This window comes from Oncorhynchus tshawytscha, linkage group LG03, assembly GCF_018296145.1.
Source record: "Oncorhynchus tshawytscha isolate Ot180627B linkage group LG03, Otsh_v2.0, whole genome shotgun sequence".
In the NCBI taxonomy this organism is placed as follows: domain Eukaryota; kingdom Metazoa; phylum Chordata; class Actinopteri; order Salmoniformes; family Salmonidae; genus Oncorhynchus; species Oncorhynchus tshawytscha.
In genome coordinates this window covers 75,787,766-75,811,903 of record NC_056431.1, presented here as the reverse complement: position 1 = coordinate 75,811,903, position 24,138 = coordinate 75,787,766, and the positions used below count along the sequence as shown (strand labels likewise).

At 45.3% G+C, this 24,138-nt stretch overlaps 1 protein-coding gene across 1 annotated transcript in view; it reads left to right on the top strand.

The window, feature by feature from the left end:
- The first annotated feature begins 12,346 nt into the window (after positions 1-12,346).
- Positions 12,347-24,138, top strand: part of LOC112224864 (syntaxin-binding protein 5-like) — a 262,601-nt gene continuing 250,809 nt past the window's right edge. Inside the window, exon 1 of the mRNA XM_042320003.1 lies at positions 12,347-13,245. Within this exon, the coding sequence (XP_042175937.1) occupies positions 13,090-13,245 (156 nt within the window). The 5' untranslated portion in view covers positions 12,347-13,089. The remainder of the gene's footprint in view (positions 13,246-24,138) is intronic.

Sequence of the window (24,138 nt, the reverse complement as noted above, 5' to 3'; positions counted from 1 at the left end):
GCAGTTTAACCCACTGTTCCCAGGTAGGCCGTCATCATAACTAAAAATGTGTTCTTTAACTGACTTGGCTGGTTAAATAAAGGATAAATAATAATGCTGAAATCCTCTGAAGAAATGATCCTCAAGTCCCAACAGCTAACTGATTACCTGTGACAAATAACTCTACAACCTGTGGCTGTAACATCCCCCCCCCCCCTGAAAACCTTTCCACCGGGAAGACTAGAGGTTTTCAATCATATACCTACCATAACGATAATGGCAGATTGTTAAGAAAACAAAGTTAACATGGAATTGTTTTAAAAAAATATGGCAGTTGGCCTGTACTACTACGACAGCACATAGAAATACATTGAATAACACGTTCATAAACGGCCAAAAATACAACAGGGAAATGCATCATAAGGAATAAGGTTTTGAAGTGTCTGTCCTATAGAGCTAGGAGATAGGCGAAAGCTCAGGAATAATTTTTGGTATTTTTTTTTGGGACACATATTTAATCCCCTTATTTTTTGTTGGCAGAAATCTACCTCCATTCTTCCATTAGTTCGTAAGGGTTACTTTCATATTAGTTTGTAGGCCAAACCGTTCGGAGTAGACCGTTTCGTCAGAAATGACCATTTTTTGGGACGTCTCCTGGTCTGACAAACACAGATGTAGCTCGGTAGATGCGGAAGGCCGCGGCAGGGTAGCCTAGTGGTTAGAGTGTAGAGGCGGCAGGGTAGCCTAGTGGGGGCGGCAGGGTAGCCTAGTGGGTGCGGCAGGGTAGCCTAGTGGGGGCGGCAGGGTAGCCTAGTGGGGGCGGCAGGGTAGCCTAGTGGGTGCGGCAGGGTAGCCTAGTGGGTGCGGCAGGGTAGCCTAGTGGGCTAGTGGGCGGCAGGGTAGCCTAGTGGGCGCGGCAGGGTAGCCTAGTGGGCGCGGCAGGGTAGCCTAGTGGGTGCAGCAGGGTAGCCTAGTGGTTAGAGCGGTGGACTAGTAACCGGAAAGTTGCAAGTTCAAACCCCCGAGCTGACAAGGTACAAATCTGTCGTTCTGCCCCTGAACAGGCAGTTAACCCACTGTTCCTAGGCCGTCATTGAAAATAAGAATTTGTTCTTAACTGACTTGCCTGGTTAAATAAAGGTCAAATAAAAGGTGGATGCAGTGGACTGAGACACAGTTTGTGAAACAAAACTGATATCTCTAGTTTAAACTGATATCTCTAGTTTAAACTGATATCTCTAGTTTAAACAGATATCTCTAGTTTAAACAGATATCTCTAGTTTAAACAGATATCTCTAGTTTAAACTGATATCTCTAGTTTAAACTGATATCTCTAGTTTAAACTGATATCTCTAGTTTAAACAGATATCTCTAGTTTAAACTGATATCTCTAGTTTAAACTGATATCTCTAGTTTAAACAGATATCTCTAGTTTAAACAGATATCTCTAGTTTAAACAGATATCTCTAGTTTAAACAGATATCTCTAGTTTAAACTGATATCTCTAGTTTAAACTGATATCTCTAGTTTAAACTGATATCTCTAGTTTAAACTGATATCTCTAGTTTAAACTGATATCTCTAGTTTAAACTGATGGATTTTTGATGGGGATTAAAAAATGTATGTTTCTTAGATTGACAAACGGGTGCGTCCATAGACACTTTAAGGATCAAGCAAATTTTTACTCTTGAATTTATGTAGGCTTGCCATAACAAAAGGGGTTTAGTACTTATTGACTCAATACATTTGAGTGATATCTCTTGCTTGCGTCAATAGACTCTTAAGGGTTGACTGTTGCCGTGGGGGAGAGAGAGAAGAGAGGCTACCTGGTGATGTAAGCGCTTATTCAATGCAGTCCACTGTCTCTGCGGGGTCGTTCCTATTTACCGTGGCGCCTCTTCTGTTAACCTTCATGTCTATAGATGTGAATGTCACATACGCGCCATCACCAGACAAACGTTTCTCTGTGTTGAATTTAATTATTTATTGTTCCCAGTTATTGCTTTTTAATGAGGAGCAGGCAGGTCACTTTTGTTCCAGAAGCCGGTGTAATGACTAACTGCACAGCTGCCAAATGCAAACAGCCGGGGAAGGTTTTAACCAGTGCTTTATTTGTAAATCGGGAGGTGTCTGAACAAAATTGAGCTCGAGAGAGGTGGTTGACCCGGGGGGCTCTGATGTACTGGAATGAATACGAAAAAAAGTGACAAAATGTGTTTCTTAGAGTGCCAGATAATAGTGATAATGGTAATAATAGTGATAATGGTGTTAATGGTGATAACGGCAATAATGATTATAATGGTGATAATGGTAATAGTAGTGGTAATGGAGTCAATGGGGATAATGGTGATAATAGTGATAGTGATGTTAATGGTAATAACAGTGATAATGGTGAAAATGGTGATACTGGTGATGACGTTGATGACGATGATAATGGTAATAACAACGATAATGGTGATAACGGTGATAATGATTACTTTGACAGAATGTTTCCTAAAAGATCAAATGTGGTTACATTTCATTTAAATGTTGTTAATGTTTTAGCAACGTTCTCCAACTGGTTTGACATTGGGAATGTCCTCAAACAGTTCTGAGAATGTTAAATAACTGTGGGAATTTCAGCTCACAGTTTCCTCATGGTTCTATTTTTATATATGAGAAGGGTAAGAAAACTCTTATCAAAAATAATCATGAAACTTTAGTGATAATCAGAGAATGTTCTAAGAATGTTATTTTAAAACATACATTCTGTTCTCAGAACATGAGAACTTTCCATAGAACAACAAGAAAATGTTTGTAACATTCGGAGAGTTCTAAGAGTGTTATTTAAAAGCATATACATTCCGTTCTCAGCATCAACAAAACTCCCTCTATCCTCTATCTTGTTAAGCGTGTGTGTTGACCGGGCACCACTATTGTTTTCACTATATATTTTACCTCTTGGGGATGTCAGTCGAAAACATAATGTTAACTTTCACTGCTATGCGGATGACACACAGCTGTACATTTCAATGAAACATGGTGAAGCCCCAAAATTGCCCTTGCTAGAAGCATGTGTTTCAGACATAAGGAAGTGGATGGCTGCAAACTTTCTACTTTTAAACTCTACTTTTAAACTCGGACAAAACAGAGATGCTTGTTCTAGGTCCCTAGAAAGGTTCAAGGTCCCAAGAAACAAAGAGATCTTCTGTTGAATCTGACAATCTGACAATTACTCTTAATGGTTGTACTGTTGTGAACTTGAGTGAGGACCCAAAAGCGGTTTAACAAAAACAGAGTCCTTTAATGTAAAAACACAGGGAAGACATAGATCCTCTTCAGATGTAGAAAAATGGCAAAATAGACAACCCTCAGAGAGGGCGACAAATGAAACAGAAAGTCCTTCTGATATTTACAAAAGAGTCCCCTTCTTAGCAGCAGAGGAGAATAGCTGGGTTGCGGCGACAGACTGCTGGTCTCTCTGGGTAGGCGTGGGTCGTAGCGGACAGAGGTACCTGATCACACGTAGCATCAGAAGAACAGGCAGATTCCGACAGGATGGGACAAGGGTGAAGCAAACAAGACGATAGTTTGGTTCTGGCATGAGAAACTCAAACGAGAATCTGACAAAGAAAGAAGCAGGAACAGAGAGAGAAATACAGACCTAATCAGAGGGAAAAAGGGAACAGGTGGGAAAAGAGTGAACGAGGTAGTTAGAGAAGATGAGGAACAGCTGGGGGAAGGAGAGGAAGAGAAGGTAACCTAATACGACCAGCAGAGGGAAACGGAGTGAAGAGAAAGAACAGGAACAAGACATAATATGACAATACATGACAGTACCCCCACTCACCGAGCGCCTCCTGGCGCACTCGAGGAGGAAACCTGGCGGCAACGGAGGAAATCATCGATCAGCGAACGGTCCAGCACGTCCCGAGAGGGAACCCAACTCCTTTCCTCAGGACCGTACCCCTCCCAATCTACTAGGTACTGATGACCACGGCCCCGAGGACGCATGTCCAAAATCTTACGGACCCTGTAGATAGGTGCGCCCTCGACAAGGATGGGGGGGGGGGAAGACGAGCGGGGGCGCGAAGAACGGGCTTAACACAGGAGACATGGAAGACCGGGTGGACGCGACGAAGATATTGCGGGAGAAGAAGTCGCACTGCGACAGGATTAATGATCTGAGAAATACGGAACGGACCAATGAACCGCGGGGTCAACTTGCGAGAAGCTGTCTTAAGGGGAAGGTTTTGAGTGGAGAGCCATACTCTCTGACCGCGACAATATCTAGGACTCTTAGTTCTACGCTTATTAGCGGCTCTCACAGTCTGCGCCCTATAACGGCAAAGTGCAGACCTGACCCTCTTCCAGGTGCGCTCACAACGTTGGACAAAAGCCTGAGCGGAGGGGACGCAGGACTCGGCGAGCTGAGACGAGAACAGCGGAGGCTGGTACCCGAGGCTACTCTGAAAAGGAGATAGACCGGTCGCAGACGAAGGAAGCGAGTTGTGGGCGTATTCTGCCCAGGGGAGCTGTTCTGACCAAGACGCAGGGTTACGAAAAGAAAGACTGCGTAAGATGCGACCAATAGCCTGATTGACCCGTTCTGCTTGACCGTTAGACTGAGGGTGAAAGCCGGAAGAGAGACTGACGGAAGCTCCAATCAAACGGCAAAACTCCCTCCAAAATTGAGACGTGAATTGCGGACCCCTGTCCGAAACGACGTCTGACGGAAGGCCATGAATTCTGAAAACATTCTCGATGATGATTTGTGCCGTTTCTTTAGCAGAAGGGAGCTTAGCGAGGGGAATAAAATGAGCCGCCTTAGAGAACCTATCGACAACCGTAAGAATAACAGTCTTCCCGCTGACGAAGGCAGTCCGGTGATAAAATCTAAGGCGATGTGAGACCACGATCGAGAAGGAATGGGAAGCGGTCTGAGACGGCCGGCAGGAGGGGAGTTACTGGACTTAGTCTGCGCGCAGACCGAACAAGCAGCCACAAAACGACGCGTGTCACGCTCCCGAGTGGGCCACCAAAAACGTTGGCGAATGGAAGCAAGCGTACCCCGAACGCCGGGGTGGCCGGCTAACTTGGCAGAGTGAGCCCACTGAAGAACGGCCAGACGAGTAGGAACGGGAACGAAAAGAAGGTTCCTAGGACAAGCGCGCGGCGACGGAGTGTGAGTGAGTGCTTGCTTTACCTGCCTCTCAATTCCCCAGACAGTCAACCCGACAACACGCCCCTCAGGGAGAATCCCCTCGGGGTCGGTGGAGACTACTGAAGAACTGAAGAGACGAGATAAAGCATCAGGCTTGGTGTTCTTAGAGCCCGGACGATAAGAAATTACGAACTCGAAACGAGCGAAAAACAGCGCCCAACGAGCCTGACGCGCATTAAGTCGTTGGCAGAACGGATGTACTCAAGGTTCCTATGGTCAGTCCAAACGACAAAAGGAACGGTCGCCCCCTCCAACCACTGTCGCCATTCGCCTAGGGCTAAGCGGATGGCGAGCAGTTCGCGGTTTCCCACATCATAGTTACGTTCCGACGGCGACAGGCGATGAGAAAAATACGCGCAAGGGTGGACCTTGTCGTCAGAGAGGGAGCGCTGAGAAAGAATGGCTCCCACGCCCACCTCTGACGCGTCAACCTCGACAACGAACTGTCTAGAGACGTCAGGTGTAACAAGGATAGGTGCGGATGTAAAGCGATTCTTGAGAAGATCAAAAGCTCCCTGGGCGGAATCGGACCACTTAAAGCACGTCTTGACAGAAGTAAGGGCTGTGAGGGGAGCTGCCACCTGACCGAAATTACGGATGAAACGACGATAGAAATTCGCGAAGCCGAGAAAGCCAATCAATGACAGCTTGGACCTCAGCGGGATCCATCTTAATGCCTTCAGCGGAAATAACAGAACCGAGAAATGTGACGGAGGAGGCATGAAAAGTGCACTTCTCAGCCTTCACATAAAGACAATTCTCTAAAAGGCGCTGGAGGACACGTTGAACGTGCTGAACATGAATCTGGAGTGACGGTGAAAAAAAAAAAAAATCAGGATATCGTCAAGGTAGACGAAAACAAAGATGTTCAGCATGTCTCTCAGGACGTCATTTACTAATGCCTGAAAGACAGCTGGAGCGTTTGCGAGGCCGAAAGGAAGAACCCGGTATTCAAAGTGCCCTAACGGAGTGTTAAACGCCGTTTTCCACTCGTCCCCCTCCCTGACGCGAATGAGATGGTAAGCGTTACGAAGGTCCAACTTAGTGAAAAACCTGGCCCCCTGCAGGATCTCGAAGGCTGAAGACATAAGAGGAAGCGGATAACGATTCTTAACTGTTATGTCATTCAGCCCTCGATAATCTATGCAGGGGCGCAGGGACCCGTCCTTCTTCTTAACAAAAAAAAACCAAGCTCCGGCGGGAGAGGAGGAGGGGACTATGGTACCGGCGTCGAGAGCTACAGACAAATAATCTTCGAGAGCCTTATGTTCGGGAGCCGACAGAGAGTATAGTCTACCCCGGGGGTGGTTCCTGGAAGGAGATCAATACTACAATCATACGACCGGTGCGGAGGAAGAGAGGTGGCCCTGGACCGACTGAACACCGTGCGCAGATCGTGATATTCCTCCGGCACCCTCGTCAAATCACCAGGCTCCTCCTGTGAAGAAGAGACAGAGGAAACAGGAGGGATAGCAGACATTAAACATTTCACATGACAAGAGACGTTCCAGGAGAGGATAGAATTACTAGACCAATTAATAGAAGGATTATGACAAACTAGCCAGGGATGACCCAAAACAACAGGTGTAAAAGGTGAATGAAAAATTAAAAAAGAAATGGTTTCGCTATGATTACCAGAGACAGTGAGGGTTAAAGGTAGCGTTTCACGCTGAATCCCGGGGAGAGGACTCCCATCCAGAGCGAACAAGGCCGTGGGCTCCTTTAACTGTCTGAGAGGAATGTCATGTTCCCAGGTCTCGTCCATAAAGCAGCCCTCCGCCCCAGAGTCTATCAAGGCGCTGCAGGAAGCTGACGAACCGGTCCAGCGTAGATGGGTCGACAAGGTAGTGCAGGATCTTGAAGGAGAGACCAGAGTAGTAGCGCTCACCAGTAGCCCTCCTCTTACTGATGAGCTCTGGCTTTTACTGGACATGAAGTGACAAAATGACCAGCGGAACCGCAATAGAGACAGAGGCGGTTGGTGATTCTCCGTTCCCTCTCCTTAGTCGAGATGCGGATACCCCCAGCTGCATAGGCTCAGCACCCGAGCCGGCGGAGGAAGATGGTAGTGATGCGGAGAGGGGGGCAACGGAGAACGCGAGCTCCTTTCCCCGAGCTCGGTGACGAAGATCAACCCGTCGCTCTATGCGAATAGCGAGTTCAATCAAGGAATCCACGCTGGAGGGAACCTCCCGGGAGAGAATCTCATCCTTTACCTCAGCGCGGAGACCCTCCAGAAAACGAGCGAGGAAAGCTGGCTCGTTCCAGTCACTGGAGAAACTCAATAGAGTAATCTGTTATGGATCGATTACCTTGACATAGGGAAGCCAGGACCCTGGAAGCTTCCTCCCCAAAAACAGAACGATCAAAAACCCGTATCATCTCCTCCTTAAAGTCCTGATACTGGTCAGTACACTCAGCCCTCGCCTCCCAGATAGCCGTGCCCCACTCACGAGCCCGTCCAGTAAGGAGAGATATGACGTAGGCGATACGAGCTGTGCTCCTGGAGTAAGTGTTGGGCTGGAGAGAAAACACAATATCACACTGGGTGAGGAACGAGCGGCATTCAGTGGCCTCCCCAGAGTAACACGGCGGGTTATTGATTCTGGGCTCCGGAGATTCGGAAGCCCTGGAAGTGGCCGGTGGATCGAGGCGGAGATGGTGAACCTGTCTTGTGAGGTCGGAGACTTGGGCGGTCAGGGTCTCAATGGCATGTCGAGCAACAGACAATTCCTGCTCGTGTCTGCCTAGCATCGCTCCCTGGATCTCGACGGCTGAGTGGAAAGGATCCGAAATCGCTGGGTCCATTCTTGGTCAGATTCTTCTGTTGTGAACTTGAGTGAGGACCCAAAAGCGGTTTAACAAAAACAGAGTCCTTTAATGTAAAAACACAGGGAAGACATAGATCCTCTTCAGATGTAGAAAAATGGCAAAATAGACAACCCTCAGAGAGGGCGACAAATGAAACAGAAAGTCCTTCTGATATTTACAAAAGAGTCCCCTTCTTAGCAGCAAAGGAGAATAGCTGGGTTGCGGCGACAGACTGCTGGTCTCTCTGGGTAGGCGCGGGTCGTAGCGGACAGAGGTACCTGATCACACGTAGCATCAGAAGAACAGGCAGATTCCGACAGGATGGGACAAGGGTGAAGCAAACAAGACGATAGTTTGGTTCTGGCATGAGAAACTCAAACGAGAATCTGACAAAGAAAGAAGCAGGAACAGAGAGAGAAATAGAGACCTAATCAGAGGGAAAAAGGGAACAGGTGGGAAAAGAGTGAATAAGGTAGTTAGAGAAGATGAGGAACAGCTGGGGGAAGGAGAGGAAGAGAAGGTAACCTAATAAGACCAGCAGAGGGAAACGGAGTGAAGAGAAAGAACAGGAACAAGACATAATATGACAATACATGACATGTACAGTCGTCTCAAATAAAACTGTGAAGGACCTCGGCGTTACTCTGGACCCTGATCTCTCTTTTGAAGAACATATCAAGACCATTTCAAGGACAGCTTTTTTCCATCTACGTAACATTGCAAAAATCAGAAACTTTCTGTCCAAAAATGATGCAGAAAAATGTATCCATGCTTTTGTCACTTCTAGGTTAGACTACTGCAATGCTCTTCTTTCCGGCTACCCGGATAAAGCACTAAATAAACTTCAGTTAGTGCTAAATACGGCTGCTAGAATCCTGACTAGAACCAAAAAATTTGATCATATTACTCCAGTGCTAGCCTCCCTACATTGGCTTCCTGTCAAAGCAAGGGCTGATTTCAAGGTTTTACTGCTACAAAGCATTACATGGGCTTGCTCCTACCTATCTCTCTGATTTGGTCCTGCCGTACATACCTACACGTACGCTACGCTCACAAGACGCAGGCCTCCTAATTGTCCCTAGAATTTCTAAGCAAACAGCTGGAGGCAGGGCTTTCTCCTATAGAGCTCCATTTTTATGGAATGGTCTGCCTACCCATGTCAGAGAAGCAAACTCGGTCTCAACCTTTAAGTCTTTACTGAAGACTCATCTCTTCAGTGGGTCATATGATTGAGTGTAGTCTGGCCCAGGAGTGGGAAGGTGAACGGAAAGGCTCTTGGTTGGTGGTTGAAGATATCCCTCTAGTGGTGTGGGGGCTGTGCTTTGGCAAAGTGGGTGGGGTTATATCCTTCCTGTTTGGCCCTGTCCGGGGGTGTCCTCGGATGGGGCCACAGTGTCTCCTGACCCCTCCTGTCTCAGCCTCCAGTATGCTGCAGTAGTTTATGTGTCGGGGGGCTAGGGTCAGTTTGTTATATCTGGAGTACTTCTCCTGTCCTATTCGGTGTCCTGTGTGAATTTAAGTGTGCTCTCTCTAATTCTCTCTTTGAATTAGAGAGAGCACATCACTGATGATCTGAAATGGTCTACCCACACAGACAGTGTTGTGAGAAGGCGCTACAGCGCCTCTTCAAACTCAGGTGGCTAATGAAATTTGGCTTGGCCCCTAAAACCCTCACAAACTTTTACAGATGCACAATTGAGAGCATCCTGTCGGGCTGTATCACCGCCTGGTACGGCAACTGCACCATCTAAAACTACAGGGCTCTCCAGAGGGTGGTGCGGTCTGTCCAACACATCCCTGGGGACAAACTACCTGCCGTCCAGGACACCTACAGCACCTGATGTCACAGGAAGGCCAAAAAGATCATCAAGGTTATCAACCACCCGAACAATGGCTGTACACTCTGCTGCCATCCAGAAGGTGAGGTCAGTACAGGTGCATCAAAGCTGGGACAGAGACTGAAAAACAGCTTCGATCTCATGGCCATCAGACTGTTAAATAGTCATCACTAGCCAGCTACCACGCGGTTATGTAACCCTGCACCTTAGAGGCTGCTGCCCTGTGTACATAGACATGGAATCCCTGGTCGCTTTAATAATGTTTACATACTGCTTTACTCATCTCATATGTATGTATATACTTTATTTATTAACCTTTATTTTACTAGGCAAGTCAGGTAAGAACAAATTCTTATTTACAATGATGGCATACTGGGGAACAGTGGGTTAACTGCCTTGTTCAGGGGCAGAGTTACATATTTTTACCTTGTCAGCTCGGGATTCAATCCAACAACGCTCTAACCACTAGGCTACCTGCCACCCCAACGCTCTAACCACTAGGCTACCTGCCACCCCTAACTGTACATACTGTATTCTCTTCTACATTATTCTAGTCTATGCCACTCCGACATTGCATGATCTAATATTTATATATTTCTTAATTCAATTATTTTACTTTTCGATTAGTGTGTATTGTTGTGAATAGTTAGATACTACTGCACTGTTGGAGCTAGGAACACAAAACATTCTGTTACACCACCGCAATAACATCTGCTAAATATGTGTATGTGACCAATTAAAATGGTATTTTATTTTAATTTGTTTGAATAGACTAAAATGAACAGCTTTATGTGCATAACAATTCAGTGGACTAATTCCATGGCTAGAGTTTTTACGTTGCAAACAGTCGAAAAGTATTGTTCATTAGATGTATGCTACCGGATCCGGGCAAATGGGCATAGGTTCCGGAAGGCATGCGTCCAAAACTGAGAGGATCCGTATCCTGTTCCAGCAGCATAAGGCTGAATTAAAAGACTTCTCGTATTGCTAAACAAGCAACAACCTTAGGCTGCCACCTTAGTGTTTTCCCCATGCACAGAGTACATACCATTATAGGTTCAAATCTCACTGATGCTGTTTCACAATAAAAAATGTATGTTTTCTGTATGATTAAGGACTATGGAAATGAATTTCCATTCGTTCCTCTCTGTGCTTAGAGTAAAAAAAAAGAAATGTTGAAACATGCAGTGAAAGTTTTAAGGAAGTAAACCTCCAAAACAACCTGTATTTGCCTTTCTCAGAGCATAAATAAAACTTAACAGGAAAACTTTCATAGAAACCAGAGTAAGACATTCCCAGAATCTCCCTGCAACCTAAATATAAATCAGAACAGGCAACATTTTCATTATTTTTTTTGCCTACAGAAATAGGCTACAATTATAGTGTATTTGATTTTGAATAATTTTTAAATAATTAATAGGCTGACATGTTACCTTACAGAATATCTCATCATACCCCACTTCCTCTCTCCTCAACAGTTTGATGAAATGAGTTTCGTGGTGAAAACATGTCAATTTCGATGTTCACAAACAGATTTCAGTTGATTTTGGATTTTGTGTCTTAAGTGGATGGGCTACTGCCTGTCTGTTCTTATCAAACTGCAGATGCGGTCCTGCCTGCCCACTAGGCCAGAATTCAGGAAGGCAGGCCACTGCCAAAACGTGTCAGAAATGCAACCACAAATAATGTGGCATATCTTACCATAACAGTACAATTCTAGAGGCCTAAGGGGGAAAATAAGACTAATGTGCATATTAGATACTTTAAAATAAATTATGCAGTGCAACACCGGAGAGATGGGAAGTTGCAGGCTTATGTCTGCCAGAGCAGAGACATACATGCACACACACGTTTGTCTCTCTCTCACCACAGAAACGGGCACACCTTGGTCTCAAAAGCTACAAAGTTACGCAAACATAATCTCCGGTCCCAGCGCCCGAATCAATTCACAGAATATCAGCCCCAGGCTGATATTTCACATTGTGTGTGTGTGGGGGGGTGAAGATCTCTCTCTGATCTTATGATCTCTGTTGTTGGATTTAATACGTTGCAAACAGTCGAAAAGTATTGTTCATTAGATGTATGCTACCGGATCCGGGCAAATGGGCATAGGTTCCGGAAGGCATGCGTCCAAAACTGAGAGGATCCGGATCCTGTTCCAGCAGCATAAGGCTGAATTAAAGGACTTCTCGTATTGCTAAACAAGCAACAACCTTAGGCTGCCACCTTAGTGTTTTCCCCATCCACATTTACTGAGAGTCAAGTTTGGTTTCCCAATGTGTGGAAGCCTGATGAATATGAATGGGCTATTCACACAAACCCACGTTTTTAAAATAGGGCGGTTCCACAAACCAGCAGGCGAAGTTTATTATTTCCCCGTTGCTTTTATTCAACATACCATTCGGTACGTATTGGCTGAGAACCGTAATCCAATCGCTTGCGAGCAAGGGCGGGGAGATGAAGGAAACCAAGAGGCGGGGCCAGAGTAAAGTTTTCCAGTACCACGGACAGGGCTAGACTGCAAGGAATCAAGGCTGGGAGGAGAGGGGCTGTCAACAACCGCGACAAATCGTCTTGACGACTTCATTTGACCTGATTCCACTCTCGTTTACCTGTTCCTCTTCTTGGTTCGCACGATGGTTGACTTTATTTTCGAGTTTTGATGCCAAGAGAGTGGAAGCGAGCTGCATTGTCTCTCTGCGTAGATCTGCCTCACTCTCCATTCTGCCAAAACAGTGCGATTTTTGTTTGAAGCATTTCTTAGGTAGTATATTGGTAACTGTTTGATCATTTAGCTGGTTATCTGTATAGTTAGTCGCTCATAATTGTTGCAGTTAATTGATTTACATTTTTTAGTTTGTCTTTTGCCGTCATGCTTTATTGTAATGCGGTTTTAGCAGGCTAAAGAAACATGAAGTTTCTTAGGTGAAATCCTTATTGTGGCATACTCTGGTGCGCAATAGACCTCAATTAGCAATTGGCTAGTCTCTTTTACCAATAAGCATCCCCATCAAACCAAGATAAACAATTTTGTGGACGGAAGCCTAAGTGCACGATGAGGTCCCTCCAGGACTTTTTGAATTGCACTTAAAAAGGAGAGCGAAGGAGAGAGAGGCTACAGGAAGCGACGCCTGCCAACCCTCAAAAACACCAAACATACTCGCCTCATCTTAGCATTTGAAAAGAATTACAACTCTTGATTAGGTTGCTAGAATATTTTGATATAGACGTTCTTATTTCTCAGTAAACTAAAGGAAGATGAAGAAGTTTCGGAAGGTACTGGATGGCCTGTCTTCCTCCTCTCAGGGGGCTGTCGCGTCCCCGTCATGCAGCAATGCAGCCGGTACCCCGCCCACTCCACAGGATATTCATGTCCAGGAGACGCTACTCTCGGAAAACTTTCACATATGCAAGGTGAGTAGTGTGTGTGCGCGCGCGTGTGTGTGCCTAGTTTCCCCCTGTCATATTTCTTAAATGGACCGATGATGCTGTATAAAACCATCCAAGCTAAAAGCCTATCCTTCCCATTCAGCATTGTTACAAGGGCCAGATGAATGCATGCTGACTAGCGGTTACCGTATCGGTAGACCAACAGTGGTAGTGAAATGTTAACACAGGCTCGCTCCTGCATTGCTTTTTTTGGGATGGAGTAGGTTATAGGTTTGTTGTGTGGAATCGAGTAGCCAACAGAACCTAGCAGATTGCGTAGATTGACTGCCATGTTGCCAGGTCTTCTGGATGCTACTCAGTCAAAGGTTCTCATCTTAAACCAGTTACCAGCATCTGAGCATCTCATCTTAGACATTCTGCCTGCTTCAGAGCTTCTCATCTTAGACACTCTGACTGCGTCTAGCCCTCCACTCCTAGACACGCTGTCTACAGTATATCTGAACCTCCACTCCTATCCTAGACACGCTGTCTACAGTATATCTGAATCTCCACTCCTATCCTAGACACGCTGTCTACAGTATATCTGAACCTCCACTCCTATCCTAGACATGCTGTCTACAGTATATGTAGCCCTCCACTCCTAGACACGCTGTCTACAGTATATCTGAGCCTCCACTCCTAGACACGCTGTCTACAGTATATCTGAACCTCCACTCCTATCCTAGACACGCTGTCTACAGTATATCTAGACCTCCACTCCTAGACACGCTGTCTACAGTATATTTAACCCTCCACTCCTAGACACGCTGTCTACAGTATATCTGAGCCTCCATCTTAGACACGCTGTCTACAGTATATCTAGACCTCCACTCCTAGACACGCTGTCTACAGTATATCATAACCTCCACTCCTAGACACGCTGTCTACAGTATATCTAGCCCTCCACTCCTAGACACGCTGTCTACAGTATATCTAGACCTCCACTCCTAGACACACTGTCTACAGTATATCTGAGCCTCCACGCCTAGGCACGCTGTCTACAGTATATTTAACCCTCCACTCCTAGACACGCTGTCTACAGTATATCATAACCTCCACTCCTAGACATGCTGTCTACAGTATATCTGAACCTCCACGCCTAGGCACGCTGTCTACAGTATATTTAACCCTCCACTCCTAGACACGCTGTCTACAGTATATCATAACCTCCACTCCTAGACATGCTGTCTACAGTATATCTGAGCCTCCACTCCTAGACACACTGTCTACAGTATATCTAGCCCTCCACTCCTAGACACGCTGTCTACAGTATAACATAACCTCCACTCCTAGACATGCTGTCTACAGTATATCTGAGCCTCCACTCCTAGACACGCTGTCTATAGTATATCTAAACCACAACTCCTAGACACGCTGTCTATAGTATATCATAACCTCCACTCCTAGACACGCTGTCTACAGTATATCTAAACCACAACTCCTAGACACGCTGTCTACAGTATATCTAAACCACAACTCCTAGACATGCTGTCTACAGTATATCTGAGCCTCCACTCCTAGACACGCTGTCTATAGTATATCTAAACCACAACTCCTAGACACGCTGTCTACAGTATATCTGAACCTCCACTCCTATCCTAGACACGCTGTCTACAGTATATGTAGCCCTCCACTCCTAGACACGCTGTCTACAGTATATCTGAACCTCCACTCCTATCCTAGACACGCTGTCTACAGCATATCTAGACCTCCACTCCTAGACACGCTGTCTACAGTATATTTAACCCTCCACTCCTAGACACGCTGTCTACAGTATATCTAGACCTCCACTCCTAGACACGCTGTCTACAGTATATCTGAGCCTCCACTCCTAGACACGCTGTCTACAGTATATCTAGACCTCCACTCCTAGACACGCTGTCTACAGTATATCATAACCTCCACTCCTAGACACGCTGTCTACAGTATATGTAGCCCTCCACTCCTAGACACGCTGTCTACAGTATATCTAGCCCTCCACTCCTAGACACGCTGTCTACAGTATATCTGAGCCTCCACTCCTAGACACGCTGTCTACAGTATATCATAACCTCCACTCCTAGACATGCTGTCTACAGTATATCTGAACCTCCACTCCTAGACACACTGTCTACAGTATATCTAGCACTCCACTCCTAGACACGCTGTCTACAGTATATCATAACCTCCACTCCTAGACATGCTGTCTACAGTATATCTAAACCACAACTCCTAGACACGCTGTCTATAGTATATCATAACCTCCACCCTAGACACGCTGTCTATAGTATATCTAAACCTCCACTCCTAGACACGCTGTCTACAGTATATCTAAACCTCCACTCCTAGACACGCTGTCTATAGTATATCTAAACCTCCACTCCTTGACATGCTGTCTACAGTATATCTGAGCCTCCACTCCTAGTCATGCTGTCTATAGTATATCTAAACCACAACTCCTAGACACGCTGTCTATAGTATATCTAAACCTCCACTCCTGGACTCAGTGTCTGACTGGACCATATAACTCAGTCTGGGTTGTATTTTGTTCTGTGCTTTTTATCTAACAATAGATGGATACAACTTTTTAGCACTTAGATAGGAATGTGGCCAAGACACAGGCTCTCTCACATGACACTATGTGTTCAGTGGTGCAGGCCTGTATGTCCTATGCTGTGTCTTATCACAGGGGTGGACTGCCAGATGTAACTTTTTTATTTTTTTGCACAAAATTATAATTATCTGGCTAATAATGAGGCGCCTCATGGGAAAAGAAATGTGCCCTCAAAACAATGGCACCACGGGTGGTTGTATTTGTGCACAGCTGGCTGCTCATTGACTTATCACCGTCAGGCCAAGGTATGGAGGGGAGGGGCTTAGGTTTCCTAGAGGTATTATCGTCGCCATGCCATGGTATGTAGGGGGGTTAGCCTAGCGCAATTATCACCGTCAGGCCAAGGTATGGAGGGGGGTTAGCCTAGCAGTATTATTACCGTCTGGCCAAGGTATGGAGGGGAGTTAGCCTAGCTCTATTATCACCGTCAGGCCAAGGTATGGAGGGGAGTTAGCCTAGCTCTATTATCACCGTCAGGCCAAGGTATGGAGGGCAGTTAGCCTAGCAGTATCTATATCACCGTCAGGCCAAGGTATGGAGGGGAGTTAGCCTAGCTCTATTATCACCGTCAGGCCAAGGTATGGAGGGGAGTTAGCCTAGCTCTATTATCACCGTCAGGCCAAGGTATGGAGGGGAGTTAGCCTAGCTCTATTATCACCGTCAGGCCAAGGTATGGAGGGGAGTTAGCCTAGCTCTATTATCACCGTCAGGCCAAGGTATGGAGGGGAGTTAGCCTAGCTCTATTATTACCGTCAGGCCAAGGTATGGAGGGGGTTTAGCCTAGCGCTATTATCACCGCAGTCCAAGGTCTGGAGGGGAGTTAGCCTAGCGCAATTATCACCGTCAGGCCAAGGCATGGAGGTAAGGGGTGGCAGATGGCATCAGACCATGGTGTGGAGAGGAATTTTGGATCCCACCATATATTTCCTTCTTTTCCCTCGTTTCCCTCTCCTCCCTCTTCCACAGGCAGTGCTCTATTGTTGGAGAATCTATGACATATCTATATATCCCATAAAAGTGAGCGGGTGAGCAGAGAGATCCTTGCGGTGCTGTTGGGCTGATGTGATTGTCGTGGCACTATTTATAGAAATATGCCCCGCCCATTGCAGCCCAGCTGATGTATTTGGAGCTGACTGCAGTGATTATTCCTTGCCCTGAAGAGAGGGGAATTTTGGATCCCACCTTAAATAATTAATTGAGGAGCGAGCAAGACCGTTAGTACAATAACATAGTAGCTCAAGCAGAGGGAAAAGTATGGGGGGGGGGGGGGGGGTCATTTTTAATGATGGAAGATAAGGAGGTGCAGGCAGTTGACTGCCAAGCAGAGGTGAAGGATGCTGAAGGGAGCATCTGAGGACTGACACTGGAGAAAGTTCTGGAAAGAATCATGTGTTGGACAAGGCAAGGCCCTGTAGATATGATACATTCTGACGGTGGCCTGTACTTATTAGAATTTCCAGTGGTATGAAGTACTTAAGTAAAAATACTTTAAAGTACTACATAAGTAGTTTTATGGGGATGATCTGTACTTTTACTTTACTATTTATATTTTTGCCAACTTTTACTTTTAAATCACTCACTCCTCAATAAAATATACTTTTTACTCCATACTCCTTTTTACTCTCCCCGACACCTAAATGTACTTGTTACATTTTGACAGGAAAATTATCCAATTCACACCCTTCTCAAGAGAACATCCCTGGTCATGCCTACGGCCTGCTTTTTTTGTAGATTTTGTTTGAGTGTGCCCCTGGCTATCCATCAATAAAACATACAAAAAATATTGTGCCGTCTGGTTTGCTTGATTTAAGGAATTTTAAATGGTTCATATATGGGGCTCGGTAGTGACGCCTCTGGTCTCATGGGGCTCGGTAGTGACGCCTCTGGTCTCATGGGGCTCGGTAGTGACGCGGTAGTGACGCCTCTGGTCTCTCTCTGGTAGTGCCTCTGGTCTCATGGGGCTCGGTAGTGACGCCTCTGGTCTCTGGGGCTCAGTGACGCCTCTGGTGGGGCTCCTCTGGTCTCTCATGGGGCTCGGTAGTGACGCCTCTGGTCTCATGGGGCTCGGTAGTGATGCCTCTGGTCTCATGGGGCTCGGTAGTGACGCCTCTGGTCTCATGGGGCTCGGTAGTGACGCCTCTGGTCTCATATGGGGCTCGGTCGCCTCTGGTCTCATATGGGGCTCGGTAGTGACGCTCTGGGTAGTGACGCCTCTGGTCTCATACGCCTCTGGGGGCTCGGTAGTGACGCCTCTGGTCTCATATGGGGCTCGGTGACGCCTCTGGTCTCCTGGGGCTCGGTAGTGACGCCTCTGGTCTCATGGGGCTCGGTAGTGCCTCTGGTCTCATATGGGGCTCGGTAGTGACGCCTCTGGTCCTCTGGTCTCCTGGGGCTCGGTAGTGACGCCTCTGGTCTCATATGGGGCTCTGGTGGGGCTCATGGGGCTCGGTAGTGACGCCTCTGGTCTCATATGGGGCTCGGTAGTGACGCCTCTGGTCTCCTGGGGCCTCTGGTCTCATAGTGGCCTCTGGTCTCTGGGGCTCGGTAGTGACGCCTCTGGTCTCTGGGGCTCGGTAGTGCCTCTGGTCCTGGGGCTCGGTAGTGACGCCTCTGGTCTCATGGGGCTCGGTAGTGACGCCTCTGGTCTCTGGTCTCGGTAGTGACGCCTCTGGTCTCCTGGGGCTCGTAGTGAGCCTCTGGTCTCCTGGGGCTCGGTAGTGACGCCTCTGGTCTCCTGGGGCTCGGTAGTGACGCCTCTGGTCTCATATGGGGCTCGGTAGTGACGCCTCTGGTCTCATATGGGGCTCGGTAGTGACGCCTCTGGTTGCGTGAGGCCTTTCGGGCCAAACACATGCTCAAGCTGCAGCTCTGCCACCAGTGGTGCTGTCACACCTCTCTCACCATACCGGGTCCACAGGGACAGACGGTAAAGGCGTGCGGTAGCGTGAGTTGAGAAGCACGCTATTGCAAAGTTGTTCTACCAATAACAGATAGAGCTATTATCGTGTTTTGCTATTTTAAAGCTCCAGTGAAATGGTGTTCATATTTGTATTTCTTTCCCTTTTAAAGCTAGTACCGCCTGGCCTTTCAGCCTATCAGTACCCGCTAGAGAACGTTGCCGGGCATCTCCTTTAGAATACGCATCGGATGCATATCATCTCACAAGGTGAAGCAAACATGAGCACTGACACTTGATAAATAGTGCATCAACTATTGACATGGATGAAGTGCAAGTGCTGGTTAAGTTTTTTAAAATGTATTTCTTAATTTAGGACATTTATATTTATTTACAAAATCAAATATCAGTGGCCATTTGCCTACGGCGGTGATGTGGTCAACAGTAGCGTGGGGAAATAAATATATGAATGGTGGGTAAGAGGGGAATGAATGAATGAATGAATGAATGAGGCGGTGTGCAGGGGAAATCCTCCCTCGGAGGCAGCACATCTTCCCTGTGGTAATGACGGTGGAAGAGTCCTGGAGGTCAGCTCAGAAGAATCTAGAAGAACACACACACACACCACACACCACACACCACACACACCACACACACCTATAAAGATGTTTTCCCATTTGATGAATGAAAGGCTGTCTCCCGGCCTTTTAGTCTTTCATTAAGCCCTGAGGAATGTTCACTAGATAGTTTTCTACTATGTGTTTAATGGTGGTTTCATTTTAGAGGTTCCAGACTGTGTGGTTTATGGTGTTACATCACAGAGGTTCTAGACTGTGTGGTTGTTGGTGTTACATCACAGATGTTTTAGACTGGGTGGTTTATGGTGTTACATCACAGAGGTTCTAGACTGTGGTTTATGGTGTTAAATCAGAGGTTCTAGACTGTGGTTTATGGTGTTAAATCAGAGGTTCTAGAATGGTTGGTTTATGGTGTTACAGCACAGAGGTTCTAGACTGTGTGGTTTACGGTGTTAAATCAGAGGTTCTAGACTGTGTGTTTATGGTGTTACATTAAAGAGGTTCTAGACTGTGTGGTTTATGGTGTTAAATCAGAGGTTCCAGACTGTGTGGTTTATGGTGTTACATCACAGAGGTTCTAGACTGGGTGGTTTATGGTGTTACATCACAGAGGTTCTAGACTGGGTGGTTTATGGTGTTACATCACAGAGGTTCTAGACTGGTTGGTTTATGGTGTTACATCACAGAGGTTCTAGACTGGTTGGTTTATGGTGTTACATCACAGAGGTTCTAGACTGTGTGGTTTATGGTGTTAAATCAGAAGTTCTAGACTGCATGGTTTATGGTGTTACATCACAGAGGTTCTAGACTGTGTGGTTTATGGTGTTACATCACAGAGGTTCTAGACTGGATGGTTTATGGTGTTACATCACAGATGTTCTAGACTGGGTGGTTTATGGTGTTACATCACAGAGGTTCTAGACTGTGTGGTTTATGGTGTTACATCACAGAGGTTCTAGACTGGATGGTTTATGGTGTTACATCACAGATGTTCCAGACTGGGTTGTTTATGGTGTTACATCACATAGGTTCTAGACTGTGTGGTTGTTGGTGTTACATCACAGAGGTTCTAGACTGTGTGGTTTTTGGTGTTACATCACAGAGGTTCTAGACTGTGTGGTTGTTGGTGTTACATCACAGAGGTTCTAGACTATGTGGTTGTTGGTGTTACATCACAGGGGTTCTAGACTGTGTGGTTGTTGGTGTTACATCAGAGGTTCTAGACTGTGTGGTTGTTGGTGTTACATCACAGAAGTTCTAGACTGTGTGGTTGTTGGTGTTACATCACAGAGGTTCTAGACTGTGTGGTTGTTGGTGTTACATCACATAGGTTCTAGACTGTGTGGTTGTTGGTGTTACATCACAGAGGTTCTAGACTGTGTGGTTGTTGGTGTTACATCACAGAGGTTCTAGACTGGGTGGTTGTTGGTGTTACATCACATAGGTTCTAGACTGTGTGGTTTATGGTGTTACATCAGAGGTTCTAGACTGTGTGGTTTATGGTGTTACATCACAGAGGTTCTAGACTGTGTGGTTTATGGTGTTACATCACAGAGGTTCTAGACTGTGTGGTTTATGGTGTTACATCACAGAGGTTCTAGACTGTGTGGTTTATGGTGTTACATCACAGAGGTTCTAGACTGGTGTGGTTTATGGTGTTACATCACAGAGGTTCTAGACTGGGTGGTTTATGGTGTTACATCACAGAGGTTCTAGACTGGGTGGTTTATGGTGTTACATCACAGAGGTTCTAGACTGGGTGGTTTATGGTGTTACATCACAGAGGTTCTAGACTGGGTGGTTTATGGTGTTACATCACAGAGGTTCTAGACTGGGTGGTTTATGGTGTTACATCATAGAGGTTCTAGACTGGGTGGTTTATGGTGTTACATCACAGAGGTTCTAGACTGGGTGGTTGTTGGTGTTACATCACAGAGGTTCTAGACTGGGTGGTTTATGGTGTTACATCACAGAGGTTCCAGACTGGGTGGTTTATGGTGTTCCATCACAGAGGTTCTAGACTGTGTGGTTTATGGTGTTACATCACAGAGGTTCCAGACATTTACTCACTTCCTTACTCACAAGTTATTTTCTTCTTTTCTATATTGTAGAAAAATAATGATTGTTTGGGAAGAAAGCACATGTGTACTGTCTCTCTCATTTTTGTCTTTTGAGAAAGACGTGTCACTACATGTCAGTGATGAGGTGTGAAAGTATTCTGTTATAAAAGCTGTCAGACTGAACAGATTCCGACTGAACAGGTTCACTTTAATAAACAGGTTCACTTTAATAAACAGGTTAACTTTAAACAGGTTCACTATAAACAGGTTCACTATAAACAGGTTCACTTTAATAAACAGGTTCACTTTAATAAACAGGTTCACTTTAATAAACAGGTTCACTTTAAACAGGTTCACTATAAACAGGTTCACTATAAACAGGTTCACTATAAACAGGTTCACTTTAAACAGGTTCACTATAAACAGGTTCACTTTAAACAGGTTCACTATAGACAGGTTCACTATAAACAGTTTCTCTATAAAAAGGTTCACTATAAACAGGTTCACTATAAACAGGTTCACTATAAACAGTTTCTCTATAAACAGGTTCACTATTAACAGGTTCACTTTAAACAGGTTCACTATAAACAGGTTTACTATGAACAGGTTCACTTTAAACAGGTTCACTATAGACAGGTTCACTATAAACAGGTTCACTATAAACAGATTTAGTAGAAACAGATTCACGAGAAACAGATTCAGGTGACCCAGCTATTTGCATGCCTCATCCCGAAGTTGAGAGCGGGGTTGGATGGGGAATCATTGTTTGTGTGAGAAAGGGAGAGAGAGAGAGCGTGCTAAGTGGATGTAGCTTAGTGAGAATAGGCATGGATGGGAGAAGTGGGCGAGCACAGAGTGGGCACATGTACAGCATCCACCCACCTGTATGACAATGTTTATAGATGAGAGTGACTACATTTCCGATTTAGTCATTTATCAGACGATCTTATCAAGCGCGACTTACAGTGCATTCATCTTATGGTAAGTAGGTGAGACAACCACAGTGCATCCATCTTAAAACCTCTTGAGACTAGGGGGCAGTATTTTGATGTTTGGATGAAAAACGTGCCCAAAGTAGAATATGCATATAATTGGCAGATTAGAATAGAAATTAGGATAGAAAACACAAAATATTGTCTGTGAGTATAACAGAACTGATATTGTAGGTGAAAACCTGAGGAAAATCCAACCAGGAGGTGCTGTTATTCTGAAACCTCTCTTTTCCATTTGCAAGTCATTACAACGCAAACTTTTTTCCAAATTAACTCCATAATATCGACAGAAACATGGCAAACGTTGTTTAGAATCAATCCTCAAGGTGTTTATCACATATCTATCGATGATAAATCATTCGTGGCAGTTTGGTTTCTCCTCTGAAGAAAATGGAACGCGCATGGACCTGGAGATTACGCAATAATTTCGACGGAGGACACCGGGCGGACACCTGGTAAAAGTAGTCTCTTATGGTCAATCTTCCAATGATATGCCTACAAATACGTCACAATGCTGCAGACACCTTGGGGAAACGACAGAAAGTGCAGGCTCATTCCTGGCGCATTCACAGCCATATAAGGAGACATTGGAACACAGGGCATTCAAAATCTGGACCATTTCCTGTATGAAATTTCATCTTGGTTTCGCCTGTAGCATTAGTTCTGGGGCAGTCACAGATAATATCTTTGCAGTTTTGGAAACATCAGAGTTTTTTCTTTCCAAAACTGTCAATTACATGCATAGTCGAGCATCTTTTCGTGACAAAATATCTTGTTTAAAACGGGAACGTTTTTTATCCAAAAATTAAAAGAGTGCCCCCTATCTCGAAGAAGTTAAAGGGATATCAACCAGATTCCTCTCCCTATGGCTTCCACAGGGTGTGAACAGTCTTTAGACATCGTTTCAGGCTTTTATTCTAAAAAATTAGCGAGAATGATCACATCGCGTCAGTGGATAGCTAGGTGTCCCCAGATTTGTGCATGCACGAGCGCCTGGAGCGAGACCTTTACATATACTCACCTATTGAAAAGGCTATCATCTGATTGAAAAATGATCGATTATTTATTGTAAAAACAACCTGATGATTGATTATAAAAAATGTTTGACATGTTTCTACAAACTTTACGGATACCATTTGGAATTTTCGTCTGCCCGTCGTGACCGCACAAGCCTGTGGTTTACTAAACAAAACGCGCCAACCAAATGGAGGTTTTTGGATATAAAAATAATCTTTATCAAACAAAACAAACATTTATTGTGTAACTGGGAGTCTCGTGAGTGCAAACATATGAAGATCATCAAAGGTAAGCAATTAATTTTATTGCTTTTCTGACTTTCGTAACCAATCTACTTTGCTGCTAGCTGTTTGTAATGTTTTGTCTGCTGAGAGAGATGTCCTCACATAAATCACATGGTTTGCTTTCACCGTAAAGCCTTTTTGAAATCTGACACACCAGGTGGATTAACAACAAGCTAAGCTGTGTTTTGGTATATTGCACTTGTGATATCATGAAAATTACATATTTTTAGTAGTTTAATTTGAATTTGGCGCTCTGCAATTCATCAGATGTTGACAAAAATGATCCCGCTAAAGGGATCGGTGCGCCAAGAGGTTTTAAGGTAACTAGGTGAGACAACCACAGTGCATTCATCTTAAGGTAACTAGGTGAGACAACCACAGTGCATTAATCTTAAGGTAACTAGGTGAGACAACCACAGTGCATTCATCTTAAGGTAACTAGGTGGTACAAACACATA